The sequence below is a fragment of the Tupaia chinensis genome, unplaced genomic scaffold (assembly GCF_000334495.1).
Source record: "Tupaia chinensis unplaced genomic scaffold, TupChi_1.0 Scaffold149851_1, whole genome shotgun sequence".
Lineage (NCBI taxonomy): Eukaryota > Metazoa > Chordata > Mammalia > Scandentia > Tupaiidae > Tupaia > Tupaia belangeri.
In genome coordinates, this window is record NW_006209696.1 from 476481 (window position 1) to 494671 (window position 18191).

At 34.7% G+C, this 18191-nt stretch overlaps 1 protein-coding gene across 2 annotated transcripts in view; it reads right to left on the reverse strand.

Annotated features, from left to right (window-relative positions):
* Positions 1 to 1069: 1069 nt before the first annotated feature.
* Positions 1070 to 18191, reverse strand: part of ARL6 (ARF like GTPase 6) — a 29488-nt gene continuing 12366 nt past the window's right edge. For both annotated transcript variants that reach the window (XM_006171562.3, XM_006171561.3), the window contains exons 5-8: positions 16145 to 16239; positions 10510 to 10639; positions 6510 to 6565; positions 1070 to 1565 (exon numbers count right to left, since the gene is read on the reverse strand). In XM_006171562.3, coding sequence (XP_006171624.1) covers positions 1540 to 1565; positions 6510 to 6565; positions 10510 to 10639; positions 16145 to 16239 — 307 coding nt within the window. In that variant the 3' untranslated portion in view covers positions 1070 to 1539. The remainder of the gene's footprint in view (positions 1566 to 6509; positions 6566 to 10509; positions 10640 to 16144; positions 16240 to 18191) is intronic.

The following is an 18191-nucleotide window of genomic DNA, read 5'->3' on the forward strand; positions in this document are numbered from 1 at the left end:
TGGCTATGTTGCTGGACTCCCATGTAGTTGACCACCATTCGAGTCCCAGACCCAGTGGCTTAAACTCACTCTGGGTGTGTGTGCTTGCGTGCCCAAGATCCCAAGAAGAGAATGGACAAGAAGGAATTGAGGCATGCCCATCCCCCATGGGGCGGGGGTGATTTCTCGCTTTCTGTCTTTCTGTCTCTGTCTGTCTTTCTGCTTTCTGGCGAGTGCACACACCCTGTAGCAAAAACCTCTCAAAACAAAACAAAACAAAACAAAACAACCAAACAAGCAAAAAACCAAAAAACTCAGTCCTTTGTGCTCTATAAAGCACAGGATACATACAGCCATATTAAAATGTTGAAATGCAAAATACATGATAGAATAAGTTTTGAACATTTTACAAGGTGCTACATTCAAATGTAGATATTAATGAATTAAACGTTAGAGCATAGGGATGTCTAAACATGAAAAAACACTTAGGAATTTCAGTGCAGTTTTTAAGTGATTTTTATTTAGTCAATAAAGTACTATGTATGAAAAAGTTTTTGGGGTCATTTTGTGGTGTGGTGATTAAGATGGCTAGATCTCACACGACCAACTATGCAGGAAGAGTCCTGAACCAGAAGGCTTGAAAAACATAACAGATGCATTTACATGCATGCCCAAAATCCCAAAATAAGATGTGAAGAGGGACTGTGGTATGACCATCCCCCACAAGATGGTGCTTTCTTACTTTCCCTCTCTCTCTCTCTCTGGCAAGCACACATATCCTCTTGAAAAAAATTTTAAGAAAAAGAGAATAGGTTCTCAAATTCTCCCTAAGTTTTAAGTTCTCTGAAGATAAGGAATATGTTTTATTTACCTTGTTATTACCATTGCTGTGTATCACAACTGTTTCGTAGGTGTAGAAATATTCATTATACACTGAATAAATAAACCGAGCTTAACTTGGGTCTCTGACCAATTACTAGTGCTTAACAATAAAACACCAAACAGCATAGTAAAACAACATTATTTTTTCCAGCATTAAAGAAAGCACACTAGTTGATATATTACATTTTATGTTTTATTGATGGTGACACATAGTAAAAATTTAATATATATTAATTACCCACAGCCCCTTATAAATATTTAAGGTTCTTTTGCACAAGCACAATTCATAATGCAGTCATACAGTAAACTAAGTTTTAAAAAAGATAATTCAAAAAATAAAAAAACATTAAGGATATAAATCATGATGGGTAAATATTGAGATGGCTCATAACTCTTAAGTTTTACACGTTCTAATTGCAATCAAATGTAGGCCTTTACCAAGGAGCTGATAATTCTAAGGAGCCCTTTTCAGGGAATATTTAGTTTTCATATAATGAATGGCCAGATTAGCATACCTGAAGTCTATGTTCTTAAAAAGCTCATTCAGAGTCCATAAATGTAAGCAGATTATAAAGTATTCTTAGATGCACAAACATCTTTTTAAAAAGTTGAAGTATTGAGTTGCCTTAGATAAATTTCTTGAACAGAAAAGTGCTGAGGTTTCCCAATACTATCTTTTCATGTCTTCACCGCCTGGATCTGATCTGATAACAAAAACAAACAAACAAACAAATAAAAATGAACAGTCTTTACAGGGCAAAACCTATTTTCTAAAATAATCCAAGACAAATCTATACAACATGCATACACCATTTTTTCTTTTATTTTTTTAGTTATCAGAGAGGAAATGTGCTCATCAGAGAGAGACAGTGAAAGATAGCGCATCCCCCAGTGGGGTGTGATTACGCTGCAATCCCTTCTCTATTTCTTCATCCTCTTGGTATTCTGGACACGCATCTCTACACACCTGACATGTTTCTTAAGGCACCAGAGCTGGGATTCAGATTGCCTTTGGTCATATGAGACCTGGTTCCCTTGACCACTAGGCTACAGGGTCAGCCTTACGCCTATATTTTTAAAGTACAATTTGTATTATAGTTTTGTTTTTATCATATCTTGAGATTTTACATACTATAATTTTTTTAACCTACTCAATATATTGATATTGCCTAAGAATATAATTTCATCATTTGCTCCTTGGACTTTACCAGGCCTTGCCTTCTTAGCTTCCTAGTTGTTGCTGTTGAGAAATTTGACGTTACTGTTTCCTTATCTTCTACATGAAACCTCATTTTTTTTTCCCCTCTCAGGAAGCTTGTAAAATCTTAATTGTCTTCAACATTAAATTTTAATAATAATGCACCTTGGTGTGGGAATATTTTCATCCACTGCAAGAGCTCTTGATAGGACTTTCAAGTGAAAACTCACTATTTGGTTCTTTAAATTAGTGTTTGATGATTTGCTACCCACCAATTTTCTGTTCCTTCTTGCTGAATTTCCGGTTATTTGAATATCCAGTCTCCTACACATGACCTTGACTTTCTTTTTGCTCCGATTCCCTATTCTTCTTTTTCTTTTTTTTTTTTGCTCTATTTTTTTTATACTACCTACATTTTGTCTTTTTATTGAGTTTTCCATTTCTATTATTATCTCCAAAGAACTTAGTTCTTTGTTCTTCGTCTCTTTCAAGCAGTATCCTGGTCAAATTTATGAAAGTAGTACTCTCATCTCCTTGAAGATACGCTCTAATGGGCTTTTGAAATGTTCTCCCTACATAAATTTTACTTCCTCTAATTTGTTTGTTTATATTGTCCTATTTCATGATTAATTCTCAAATGCTTGGTGGTCCTGTGTCATCTTCATACAAATGAGAACATTAAAAAGCTGATTGGACTACGGAAATTTGTGTAAGGACTGTCAAATATGGTCTGCATTTTAGTGTGACTAAGACATTTTCTTAGAAATTTTCAATACTAATGCCCTTAGGTCTTTTTTCTTCAGCTGGTCAGATTCCTCAAAGTTGATGTTTCCTTTCTCCTGCCTACTGCCAGTATTTTCTGGGAGAAGTAGAAGGTAGACGAGAGTTACAATATTCATTATGAAAACTTCTAGTTATGTCTCATTTTCAGTTCAGCATTACCACATGCAATTATGCCTTTCTTTCCCCCCAGTTCTGAAAAACTGTTTGATTCTTTGCAGAGAATAAAATTGCATCTTCTTTTTTCAACACCACTTCATCTTTATTTTTAATTTCCACCAATTTCTATACCTTTGGGAGAATGTCCAATGTAAATTAGGCTGCTTTCCAGATTTCTCCAGTGCTAGTTTAGAATTCAGCTTTCTCAGGTCTGTTAAGTTATTCAACATTTATCAGATATCCAGCTTCTAAAATTTGGTTGCTATTTTCACCATTTCCATTCTTTTTTCATGTTTACATTAACATCTTTTTAAAAATGATTTTATTTAATTTTTATTTATTCATTCATTTATCTTAATTTGACCAGAGAGAGAGAGAAAGTGAGAAAGCAAGCCGCCAGGTCTGGGACTTGAACCGTGGTCAGCCATGTGGGAGTGTCCAGTGCCTTGACCATCATGCCACCTGCTGGTCCCCAGGTTAACAACATCTTAAAAAAGAAGTCTTTTTACTGTTATTGAGATTTGAAGAGGGAATGAAATGAAGTATATGTGTTCAATCTTCTACCTTTCATTGGAAAACCCAGACACATAGTTTATAAAAGTTTAACATTAAAATGTGAATTATTAATTTTTTTATAAAGATAAAGTGATCAAATGAGTAAGTTTAATTAGTTATTTGGGAACATAACTTTTTAAGAATACCCCATTTGAAAGTTTCAGAGCTAGATAATTTTTGGCTCTGTAACAAGTTCTGTGTATTATGTAGTGGTTTTTTAAAAAAGACCTCATTGTCTAGTATGGGTTCTTGTCTTTGGTTTGTTATTCACAATTATTGAGAACTTTACCATGAGAGAATGACCATTAAATGTGTCATTTAACATTTCACCCAATTTTTCCAACCTTAAATTTAAATATTAAGATTAAATTGGTACAAAAATGAATCAAAGGCCTTGTTTACCATGCTAGGAAATTTCAGAATTCTAGAAGCAAAATGAAGGAATATAAGTTCAGAACATTGTCACAGTTAGATTTACAAAAATGCCACTAGCTAATAATTTACAGGCGCAGATTAGTTGCCTATGTTTTCTGCTACTTACTTTGCAAAAGAGTTTTCTTTTTAAAAAAGAAGGCATGGTCTCATCGTGTCACAATCATTCTGCCTCAGCCTCCCAGCTGGGACCACAGGTGTGAATGACCTTGCCCTGTTCTTTTATAGACAGGGCCTCACTATGTTGCTAGGCCGGCCTTGAGACATGACCTTCCTACCTCAGCCTCCCAATGAGCTGGGATTACAGCACATGCCACTGAGTCCAGTCTGTAAACTGGGCCAGGAACTGAATCCAGTACTCTCATGTGGTCAAAGCCTGTGAAGGCCAATGTCTTAGCAGCATGCAATACTGCAGTTGGACTGCACAATAGGTTCTTACCTCTCTTCAAATTCAGAATGACAATTAGGAATATCGAAATGTAAACTATTTAATACTACATGGAAACTATGATCTCCTATTCAAGTCTGAACTCACACCACTTTCAAAACGATCTACTTAGTTTCCTCTTCTGCTCAGTAGAGTCGTTAGGTAAGAGGGTAAATCTGACATTTATTGAGTGCTTTCTTGTGATAGGGATTTTAACACATAGAATACCTAATTTAATGTATACAACAATTTACAATATTTTATTTTTTAATTTTACAGATGAAAAAAATCACCTTCATAAGATAATAAGAGATGCTAGCTAATACGTAAGAGTTAATGATAGCTGGTGGAATAAAGCTGCTGCTGGACTTAAAAGCCCAAGTTCTGCTGACTTTTATAAAATGGAGATACTATGACTTACCTTTCAGAGTACTATTGTGAAAGGTCATAAATATGTAAATATGTCAACGTAAGGACAGAAAGGTATTTCTAACAATGTGTCCTCCTTAAAAATACTTGGGAAGTAAGAGAGATAATTGATAAGAAAAATCAAAGAAATAAAAATTAGGCTAGGCAGAGCATAGGTGGCAATTGGTACTATGATGCTGGATCATTACTGACACCTAGTGGCCTGCTTGCTACAGACAAAATGAGGAAAAAAGGACATGCAAGAGGTATAATTTAAAGTCCAGATGATCTGTATCCTATTTTCAGTAAGAACTATGCTTTGAATTACTTTATTATGAATGACAGTAGGGTTTCCAGCCATACTATGTCTTCACTGTGAGCAATCGTTACTACTTCTAAATTAAAAAACAAGGCTCAAAGTATGTTTCTGGTATATTTTCTGCAATGTTCTTCTGTAACCTATTTGTTTCTGGTGAGAATCTATTTCATAATCTTGACTACTTCTTTACAATAGTATAAGAAATTAGGTTGATGAGGTCACAGAAAAATCTGAAAGCCACTATAAGTTCTCAATTAATTTCCACTTAATTATAAAATGATTAGACTGTTCTTAGAGTCTAATTGTAAATTTCATTAGATCACATGCTTAAGAGATAAAAATACAATATCCTAAGAAGTTAACTAGAACACAATATTATACTAATAGCACATACAAATATTTATGAAATGTACATTAAGTACTTTAAACCAAAGAAACATGCCTTTATATATGGGCAGGCAGGCTGTTTTGCCTGCCATGTGCTATATCCCTGCTATTGTTGCCAACATATAGAAAAAAAAAGAAACCACATAGAACTGGCTTTAAAAGGTTAGTGCAGGAAGGATTCATACTTCAAGATTACAAGCAGAATTTATACCTTGTCATGCACCCTTGTTCAAGGCAGGGAGCTACCTAATAGGAATGACCTTCAGTGCACACAATTGGACATTTTTGAACTGACCATTAAATCCTTCAATAAGGACCTAAAGAATTTGGTTTCATTTGCATCTATCTGTTGCTCTGTATGTTTCAAGACTTTCCTTTGGCTAGTAGACAATGTAATCTTGGGAAAAATTATATATCTTCATTTATTCCTTGAAATAGTAAGCCTATAACCAACCTATGATAATTATTTCGATGACTAACAAAAACTGCCAATATACAAAACATCAATAGAATACCAGTATGTATAATACAATTAATAAATACAAGCCTTAAAATTCTATTTACATGTTATGCAGAAATAGAGGTATATATGGAGTACAGTATTATTCTTAAAAGATCTATGCCATTCAGACTTACTTTAATAGTAAGGCTAACATTTGTTCCAAATTACAAATGTGCTTCCATTACTAGATCTGAGAGAAATTTATTACCATAAATTAAAATTGTTTTCTACACTTTTGTATATATTAACTGTAAAGATATTCAGACACTTTATTTAAATAAATCTTTTAGAAAAAAAAATCAATAGAAGTAAGTGGAGCAAGGTATTGGATACTTACTGTACTGTTTTTTCTGACAGCAGAAATAAATGGAAACAAGAGGAAAAAGGCAATGATATAATAAAAATAAAATATCAAAAAGGAAACAAAAATGTGAGTGGAAAGGAAACAAAGGCTGAAGAGTCATAGTACTTTGTGATGTACCTTGAAGCCAGGCTACACCTTCTTGCAATCCTTCTCCTTTTATGGCATCACTAGCACTGAAATAAATTCATAAGAAATATATCCATTTCATTACATCATATAACTACAAGAATAGAGGATTACAATTTTGCCACGTGGTAAACTATACTCTAATAAAATATCTGAGCAAAATGAGTTAAGCATTTAAATAGAAGGTAAATAGGAAATGAAAGTCTGCTCAGGAGCAAGATATGAATAAATTATTCATAATTTGTATACATGTTTTGAAAACTGTACCATTAAAGATTATTACCCTAGGAATAGTACTTAGACTGACATAAACAAAGCATAGACTTTTGAGTTATTATTTCAGTGGTAAAAATTTTTTCTTTTTTTTTTTTGCTATAGGGTGCGTGCGCTCGCCAGACAGACAGAGAGACAGAGAGACAGAAAGTGAGAAATCACCCCCCCAGGGGGGATGGCCACGCCACAATCCCTTCTCCTCCATTCTCCTCTCGGGATCTTGGACACGCACACACATGCGCCCGGCGTGAGTTTTAAGCTACCGGATTCAGGACGTGAACCGCGGTTGACTATGTGGGAGTCCAGCAACATAGTCATTACGCTAACTGCTGGTCCCAGTGGTAAAAAAGTTTTATAGAGTCCACCATCCTACTATACCTGGCCTCAATGGTTCAACAGCATTTACTTACTAGAAATGCTTGATAGAGATTCTAACATAATCATAGGAAGAAGCAACTTTATTTGAAATGAAATTTGTTCCCTACAGGACATAAATCCATAATCATAGCTTTGGTAAAGGTGGTAAAATAAAATAAAACCTCAGTGGATTTTAAGCATAGTTTTATATTGTAACTTTTATATATAATCATAATTAAGTTATATAAACTAAAAACTGCAGAGGACTTTTAAAGTATCAAATTATTTTTTCAAAGATGAAGACTGATAGTTTCTCATAGCATGCTACTAGTGATTTATTTTCAAACGGTGATTGTATAATAGCAATTAACACATATAATTAGATTTTTTGGTTAGGATTCCTTTTAGTATGCTGAAGCATGAGTTTAAAATGTAATAAAATACATAAAAGAATTGGATTCTAATTCTAAAGGAGAAATCACCTCAAAGAAAATTATTAGACTAAAATATGGCTTATCATAGTTATTTTAGAATAGAAAGACATCAACCAACAGTATGAGATTTGCAATTACTCAAAGCAAATTACTGGTTATCTATAGTAAAAGCAAAATATCAGTAGCTGCAAAACTTAAACTAAGAAAAATCAAGCTATTGACCACACACATATAGTCCCAAACAAGTGTTACGATGAAAATCAATCCTACCCCTCTGGTGGAGGTATAGCTAGCCTACTAAAAGCCCCAAATCTTTTTCTAACAAGTCCCAACAATTTGGAGTCTACCTTTCCTTTCAGAAGAATCATAAGAATGAAAGCCAAAGTCTTCAAATTCTACAAGAACCTGTGTGATATGGGCCCTGGTTATTTCTCAATGGCTTCACAGCCTACACATCACATGCCCCTAGACTGTTCTACACCAGGTAGCCTGAAACTTTTTCTGTTCTTGGAACACACTAGGCACACTCTCCTCCAAAAAGGGCCTTTTTCTTGCTGGCCCCTCTATCTAGACAATTATTCCTCCAAATTTTCACGAGTTGCTCCTGACTTCAGTTAGGTCTGAGAGAAGAAACAACTCTCTATTATTCTTTTTCTTATTGTTCTTTATTTTATTTCATCTATCCAGCTGATGTTTTATACATTTATCTACTCATTATTTGGCTTCCCCACAGGCTAATAAGTGAATTCTGTGCCAAAGACTGAGTCAAAGGACTCTACCTGAGTAGAGTAACATAATCAAACCCTGAAAATTAGAGTTGACCATATGTTTAGTATGATGGTAACAAATAAACCACATCTTCCTCTAATTTCTCAGACTATACTTCTTTGTGGTATTTTCTTTATTGCCCTGCAAATGTAATTTGTATTTAAGCAAGAGAGAGGCAATATTTTCTCTGTATCACTGAGCATTAATTACCTTTATAAAAAAAAAAAAGAAAAGAAGGATACATATGTTTTCAATTTGCCACATTATTTAAAAAGTACTGCAGGCCCATCCACAACAGCACAAGTGGAAGAACACTGTGATGTGGTTGCTGAGGCTGCATGGGAACCCTGGGTTCAGTTCTTGGCCAAAACTAAAAACTGGTTGGAGGCATGCACCTGTGGTCCTGGCCAACTGGGAGGCTGGGACAGGAAAATCATTACACAGGGAGACCCTGTCAAGGAATGCCTGTCTCTCTTCAATTCCCTCCCTCTCCCACTCTTATTCTCTCATAAAATAATTGCCAAAAAAAAAAAAAAAGAAGAAGAAGAACAAAGTTTAAAAAATGAAACACTAACTTGAATTTAGCGGGGAGATGTTTAGGTTGAACAGAGGTATCAAAATTACAGATAAGTTTATCAGAACTACTTGGTATTCTGTCAATTGTATTAAAAAAATCTAGAAACTGGTAATATGACATTCCACTTCCTTATAGCATCAGGATATCATTTTTTTCTCTCACAAAAGCATACTGACATGTTACAATTAAATAAAGACATCTGGTAAAATTCAGTAATTCATTATTTTAAGTAGAAAGAGGGCATTTTGTAATTAGATCCATTTTTGAATGTTTGATTTTCAATAAAGGCAGTCATAACATTTAATACAGTGTAAAAATTAAAAATTATTCTACTTCAGAGGTAATTAATTTAGATATGATACAGAGTACAAAGGTTCTACATCAAGATGTTTGTCTATCCAAAATTCCACCCCTCTCTACCAGCCAAATACCTTAAGACCTCAAATTCCAACTCAAGAAATTTCATAAACATTGACTTTTCCTCTGATCATGAAGGACAATTTTCAAGATATGCAGTATTTCACTCCTGGGTGGAGGCCTTGAGTACAGGGGAGTCTGAAAAGCTTTCCCAAGCTCTACACTATACTATTACTCTTTCAGGACCAAGGCAAGCTCTTAAAATTCTTTTCTAAACTCTGCTACTCCCTTGTTTTCACCTTCTAGCCCCAATTCAGTAGGCAGTGAATTTCTTTGCTTCTGTGTCCAACTTTTCCCCATAGAAACTTTCTCATAAAAAGAGGAAAATTCTGGCAGAGAAGGACATTTTAGAACAGAAGGAGGTAGATGTGTAAAAAGGAGCTTCAGAAAAGTAGTAAGAAGTGTTATATACTATGTAATATGTAATCTCTGATGAACATTGTTAGGATATTCTGAAAGTCAAATTGGAGTTAACTACATTAGAAAGAGACTGTTTGCCAAGTAAACAATGCACAATAAATTCTGACACTATTTAGGAGTTCAACTGTATGCCCAAATAAAATCGATAGTCCTGTTTCTATTTGTTCATTTAAAAACACTTACTGTATACCTATTACATACCAAGTACTATCATTATCGTAGGAGGTTACACAAGTGAACGAAACTGACAAACTCAGTTCTCAAGGAGCTAATGCACTAGCACAGGAAGACGACTAAAAACCAAAAAAAAACTGAAAAAAATAAAAGGAAAAGCAAAAGTTGTGACCTGTTAATTGTGACCCTTCTGAAGAAAGTACAATAGCACACCAGGAACATAAATTCAGAGAATGACAAGGGGGCAGAGGAAACAAGTGCAGATGCCCTGAGGTAGAATTATGATTGGCTGATTTCACATGGAAAGAAATCTATGTGGTTGAAGTCAGGTAAGTAAACAGGCTGTTTAAGTGCTCTCATACAGGAATTATTAATATTTTTCTGTTCTCAAAAAGGTTTGAAATTATTTTAACACTAATATATTCATGAATACATGTATTGCCACTTGGATAAAACAAAACCCTTAGCTTAAATCTTATCATGTTCATTAAAAAATGAAGCAGGAAAAACACTCCTGAAGCTTAGAAATATTTTCACAAAGATAAAATAAAAAATAAATATAACACATTACCAAATATGCCATGGTTTATCTTTGATGTTCTCTAAACACAGCAACTGAGATACTTTTATAGATGTCACTGCATCTCTAAGATCCATTTTGTTCGCAAAGAATAAGATTGGAATTCGGCGGTGTTTAATATCTGAAAGAGAAAATGAGACGACCATCATACTTCCAGCTTTTGGAATCACTTGCCCCAAATCCTTAAAATCGAAATTAATTAAACTGTACTCTAATTTTGTCTGTATTACACATGCAAAAACATTTGAAGACACATACTGTTAGGCTTGTTTTTGAGCAAGAAGAAATTTTAAAAACACTTCTTTCTAAAACCACTTGCTGCTTGGTTAGGCTAGCCTCAAACCAAAGATAAGCAAGATTAGACTGTGGGAAGGGGGACTCAATAAGCTCAGTAGTAACAGAAAACTCCTACTCAAAAGGGTATATTTTGTTTCATTTTTGATGTGAACAGACAGGAGGTAAACTTCAAGTACAAGAAAGAGAAATTGGGTCCTCATTATACTATTTTTAGCCATAATATTACAAGTAACAAGCCAGACTTTGAATATTTTTACATTGTTATAATTTGGAAGAGTTCTCATTCTTTTGAATAACTAATATATATAAGTGGTTCAAAATTTAGAAGACAAAAATGGTAGACTGTAAAATAATTTTCCTCTCGAGACCAGCAGTTGGCGTAATGGATATGTCACTGGACTTCCATGTAGTTGACTGTGATTTGAGTCCTAGACCCGGTGGCTTAAACTCACGCTGGGCATGTGTGTGTGCGTGCCCAAGATCCCAAAAGGAGAATGGAGGAAAAGATATTGCGGAGTGGCCATCTCCCGAAGGGTGATTTCTTGCTTTCTGTCTCTCTGTCTTTCCAGCAAGTGCATGGAAAAACCTCTCCTAAAAAAAAATTTTCCTCTCACATTTGCACCAGGCCATGCAATCTCCCTTCATGAAAAAGGCAACCCATATCATCAATGTCTTAAAATCTTTGTAGAAATATTTAAAACATAACTGTTATATATTATTCATCATACTAATCAATCTGACCAATCTCATTATTTTACAACTTTACCTCTTGATTTAATTATAGATCTTGGAGATGGTCCCATATCAGTACATACAGAGCAGCGTCTTCAGTATTTGAGTAGTTCTGGAATAATCCTTTCTTTGATCCATGTACTGTAATTCATGTAACCAGTATATATTGGTTACAAGTGAAATATATTGGTTACCAGTCTCTGTAACTATTGTCAGCAAAAAAAAATCAGGTATATTTCTGTTTTCTTATGCAAAAATGTGTTATGACTTTCCTGACAACCTAATACAAACAATGCTGTGATGAAAAAACTTGTACATAGGTTATTTTGTACATGGGCTAGAGTGTACGCAGGATAAACCTGAGAAGTGAAATTGCTGGGACTAAGGACAGGTAAATTGCAATTTGATAGCAATTACCATAATGCCTTCCTTAGGAATTACATCAATTTACATTTCAATAATAATATATCAGACAGCATTTTCACTTTCTTAGCCAAGTGTTATCGAACATTTTTTATCTTTGCCATATAATGGGTGGTAAGTGAAAAGTATGATCACAATGTATTCACTTGCATTTTTTTTGAGAATGGATAAAAATTTCTATATTCACAATATGTTTAAATTTACTTTTTTGTTGTTGAACTATTTTATAACATCATTTTACCATTTTCTATTGAGTTTTTACTTTCTTAATGATTTGTAAGAACACTAGTATGGAAATAAGCCCTCTAGCTATAATACGAGTTGCAAATATTTTCCCTTGCTTGTCATTTTCCTTTGACTGTTCATGATACATTTTGCTATTCAAAGCGTTTTTGTGGCCTTCAATTAAATAAAATTAATATACACTTCATCTGAGAAATCACTCCCTTTGGAATCTATCCTATAAACTAAAAGGTCAGTACATAAAGATAATGGTCAGGGCTTCAGCTGAGGAAATCAAGGTTCCTATTGAGTATGAAGCTGATATTTTAGGAACTATTCCACTTTATTGATCAATATTCCAATGCTGCTTGGGGAGAAAAAAAAAGATTACAAAAAAGGGAATATATAATCAAAAATTAATTCCTAACCCACATACAAGGGTGCTGTTTTTAAAGTGATAGAGTTGAGAGACCAAGGCTACTGAATCTTTGCTCTAAACTCCATCTTCCAGACCCCCAAAAAGCTCAGACAGAAGTCATTTCAATCTGAGGTGTGTCCTGCAGTGTTCAGAGACCAGAGTCTGAATCTCTGCTCTAAACCCCACCTTCCTGACTCCCAAAAAACTCAGACAGTTAGGGAAACTTCTGTCTTCTCTCTGTCTCTATTTAATTTTTTTTCTTTTTTAAAAAGTTTTAAAACACTTCTAACCTCCAACCTTTCTCTTGCTAATTTCAGAAGCCATTTCAATCGGAGGCATATCTTGCCATGTTCATTTTCATTTTTTTGATGCTAAAAAAAGTTTTTTTCCTTTATTGGTTCCCCCCCCCCCTTTTTTTTTCCTTTCTTTTTAAAATTATTTTTAACCTTTCTTTCTCCTTTTGCTATTCAGCCTCCATACACTAAGTGTCTAGACAGGCCTACGTGCATGGTAGCGAAGCATCTGAATACTTTTAGGGTCACAGAAATACTCAACCCTTACTGAACCTGCTGCCTAAATGAAGAAACTCCTCTCTATAAATCTGAACTCAAAACCTCTTTCTGTGGATCACATTGCAAAACACAGTAGAGGACAGAAATTTTCTCAGAAGTACCTTACAGTAAAGGGAAGGACATGATTCTACAGTTGCAGAAACCTTCCCTAAGCAATTAGCCAAAAGTGAATATACTATCAAATGATGAAAATTCAGAGAAGAGAGACTGCAGAGTGAACAGCAGGGAGAAGTATGAAGCTGTAGAGAGCACATGCTTCTGAACTCTTGGTTGAAACCCCACAGCTCAACTCAGGTTTACCTATTCCCTAGAAACTGTGAGGCCTTTGTAACATCCAGTTCCAAAGTAAAAAAAAAGTGCAGGTTGCTTGGTGAGCATCATGGAAACAAAACTGCAAAGAGACTGTGGATAACCTCCTCCCACACTCTGAATGCTTAGAAATAACTGCAAGAAATTGTGGGAAGAATTCAGAATATTCACAGTGACAAAACAAAATGAAATGTGAGAGATGAGAGACAATGAACTCTGGAAGGTCCAAGAACAAAGAGACAACGAGTTCCAGGAGGTGAGCAAGTTCTTTCACAATTTGAAGGGAGAAATACAAGCCATGAAAAAATAATCAAACAGAGCTATTAGAGATGAAGGATGTAACACAGAAAATCAAAACCTCCCTCATAAGTATTAAAAGCAGATTAGACCATGCAGAACATAGAATCTCAGATGTCGAAGACAAAACCTCTGACCTAGAAAAAAAATCACCAAAAAGACTGAGAAAATAATCCCCAAAGTGAGCATAATATATGAGAAATACTAGATAGCATTAAGTGCCCAAATATCTGGATAATCATTATCCCACAAGGTGAAGAAACTAGTAAGAGCAATGATAATCTATTCCGTGAAATCCTTGAAGCAAACTTTCTAATCCTAGAGAGGCATTCAAATATCCAGAGCCAAGAAATACAAAGGACCCCAAATAGAATCAACTTAAAAAGATCTTCTCCAAGGCACGTCATAGCTAGATAGGCCAAATCTACAGACAAGGACAAGATACTAAAATTGTCAAGAGAAATGTCAGGTTACTGACAAAGGTCATTCCACCAGGCTAACATTAGACCTCTCCTTGGAAACAATGAGAGCAAGGAAAGAATGGGAAAATATATTCAAAGTGTTAAATAAAAGGCAATAATAACCTGTTACCTTGCATTAGAAATAGTAAATACTCGTTATTGCCAGGGCTTTGACTAAAATGCCACATCTAAAGATGTGACCAAAAAGCTATGGAACTAAGGTAGATCTCAAGAAAGCCAACAGAAGCTCTTGGAAAGACTGCTTGGCACCACAAACAGTTCTTCCTGGCAGAGAGGGTTAGAGAAGTCATATGAAATAATTCATACCGTAAAATAACTTGAACTTTTCCAGCCCAACATTGTAAAAATCAGTAGAGATATTGCAAAAGAGAGGCCACAACCAGAGGATTGCCTTGAGGAAGACTTTGAAGGAAGAAAAAGAGACTGATTTTTACTCGAGATGGTAAACCACAGAATACTTAACTGAGTTGGGAAGGTTCACATGTGAACTGTGTGCAGGGTGTCTGCGCTCAACAGTCGGAGTAGTTGACATGTAAGTAGTTTCTCAAAACAATTTAAAATCATACTGTCTCTGTTGTTATATAGTCACAAACAAAAGTATAACAAATATTTTGAAAGTTATATTTAAAATTTAATTTTTTGGAAAGTTTGAAAGTTGTTTATTAACTGTCAAGAACTATGATGTTTAAGCAAAAATATTATGATATGTAATGTTTGTGGGAAAATTGAATAAATAAATAAGTAAATAAATAAAATGAAAGAGTCACATAAAAGGTACAGGCTGAATCACTTTTTTTCAAGAATTTGAACAAGCCTGAGGTTGTCTGATAAAAATACCAAAGATACTGTGGTTAAGTAGCAAGAACTGTTAGAAAGCATTACACTGTTTGATTCCATTTTTAACAAATCCATAATTCTTTTAAATGACCATCCTTTTCTAAAAGTCCTAGCATAAAGCCTACTTAAATCTCTTTGACAAGAATAAGTCTAGAAATGCTGAGCTAGTTCTACTGTCTTTACTAGAGCACTGTTTGTAAAGAGGTAGGGGTTAGGGGAGAAGAACTTTCATCAACAGGTGAATGAACAAAGTGCTGTACACTCATAGTATGGCATATTAGGCACTATTAAAATAATAATGACATCATTTTATTGACTTGGAAATGTTTCCATCATGTTATGGTAATTGCAAATAGGAAGATGCAGATGCACATAATGAATAAACTCATTTTGGAAAATAACGAGAGTCCCCAGAGCTCTCAAACCTATACATACCTTTGTTTCCTATGTAAGTATCTATGTTCTTGTGTGTGTGTGTGTGTGTGTGTATAAAACATATAAAAAGGGTGGAAGAAAAAATAACAAGTTGTAAGTACTAGTATCTTGAAAGGGGGTGGGGAGCTGACAGTTGGAGATTAAAAACAAAAAAGATTTGTTTCAAAAAAATTCCCACAATACACATGTAAAAATGGTGTAGTTAATCACACATACAAACTCTCAGAGACAAGTGGAAAAATGGATGAAAAGAGGGTAACCAAAACCATTTTAAGGGATGCTGAAATACATAGATTCTTTTTCTTTTTAATTTTTTTTTGCTACCAGCGCATAATATTTCTGTAATCGAGAAAAAAAGGGCATTTTTATTTTTCAGGAAATAAATGTTAAACACTCCCAAATTTTTTAAAAAGCTTTGAATTTTAAAAAATATGGTGATATATGTAAAGATACTATGATTTCCACATAACTAATGTTTTACATTCAAAAATTTTAAATAAAAATAATTACATGGTATAAGCAACACTTTTTGTGAATACCAAAGGACAAAACAACACATAAATGGACTCCCAAAGCACATATATATCACAGACATGACATACCTGGATGATTCAGAAGGGTATCAAGTTCTTCTTTAGCCACAACCATTCTTAATCTGTCACTGCTATCAATGACAAAAATAATGGCTTGTCCTTCTCTATATAATATAAAGAAAGAAAAATATTAAAACAACACTTGTAAATTTTTCCATGGTTATTATTCATATGTATTTCCTAACCTAATGTATTACTTCTTCATTTCCTATGTCCATTTATCATGAGAAGTTTTGGTGTCATTTCTTGTTAGTCTAAATAATGGTGTGTGTGTGTGTGTGTGTGTCTGTATTACTATTATTATTATTTTTAGCTTTCTGGTATAGGGTATGTGCACTCACCAGAGAGAGACAGAGAGAGAAAGTGAAAGAAATCACTTCCCAGGGAGGATGGCTATATTGTAATCCCATTTCCTCCATTCTCCTCTTGGAATTTTTGGGATTTTTTTTCCCAGTGTGATTTTTCAAACTGCCAGGTCTGGGACTAGAACCACACAATCAACTACGTGGATCTAGCGCTTCAACCTCCATGCCACCTGCTGGTCCAATGATGATTAATAAATTAACTACTGGTCATATTTTGTGACTTTTCATTTAAATGCCAATATAATAAATTCAAGGACATTCTATTTCATAACTGAAAAAATCAAGTGATTTTTTTTCATTTAAATAATCAGTACATAAGGTAGGAAAAAGTTTAAAAATCCTAACCTATTAAACAGATACAATCATTACTTATATTTTGGTATGTGTCAATTGACACTTTTCTTTGTGCATATTCACATATGAATATATACATCTTTATTTAAAATGGAATTCTACTGTTCTATGCCTTCTCTTTCTGATTGGTATCCCTTATCTAATATTCTTGAGACCAGAAGTGTTTCAACTTTCAGATTTTTTGGATTTGGGAATATTTTTATGTGCACAAGGAGATATCTTGGGGATGGGATCCAAGTTTAAACATGAAATTAATTTGTTTCACATACACTTAATACACTGATCCCGAGGATAATTTAATACAATATTTTATACTGCAGTATTTTGACTGTTACCCACTACCTAAGGTCAGAGGTGAAATCTTCCACTTGTGGAATTATATCAGCACTCAAAAAAATTTCAGATATTTAAGAATTTTGTAATTCAAAATTTTAGATTAGAGATGCTTTAAATATATGTTTATTTTTTTTTTCAGAATGGTTTGAACTATTATTATATGAAACGGTAAAGCTCCGTATCAGTGTTTCTTACTTTTTTTAACCTTAGACCACAGTGAAAAATACATTTTCAATTGAGATGCAGAAGACACATACTATACATAAATTTATTCAAAACAAGTGTCTCCTAAAACAATACTTACAGGGAACCAGCAGTTAGCGTAATGGCTATGTCACTGGACTCCCACGTAGTCGACCGCGGTTCATGTCCCGGAACTCATGCCGGGCACATGTGCGTGCATGCCCAAGATCCCGAGAGGAGAATGGAGGAGAAGGGATTGCGGCGTGACCATCCCCTCTGGGGGGGGATTTCTCGCTTTCTGTCTCTATGTCTCTCCATCTGTCTGGTGAGCACACGCGCCCTATAGCGAAAAAACCTCTCAAAAAAACCAAAAAACCAAAAAAACACTATACTTACAAGTAGCTATTTTTATTTATTTTTTTCATGCCACAGGGTACTTGCATTTGCACAAGAGGTGGTAGGGAGAAAGCACAGAAAGCACCCTTGAACAGGGTCCAGTCATGCCACGATGCTTTTTTCAATTCAGTCAGAACTCCAGACACACATGTGCCCAGCATATTTTTCAAGCTGATGGTACTGGAACTCGTATCCTGTTCTGCCTATGGAATATGGCTTCCTCTGCACCTAACTACTCCAATAAAAGACCAACCAACAAATAGATTTTATTTTATTCTATCTGATTTTTTACCAGCTGATAGGTAGCAGAGACCAGCAGGTGGCATGGTGGTTAAAGCGCTGGACACTCCCACATGGCTGACCATGGTTCAAGTCTTGGACCTGGAGGCTTGCTTTCTCACTTCCCTCCCCCCCACCGGTCT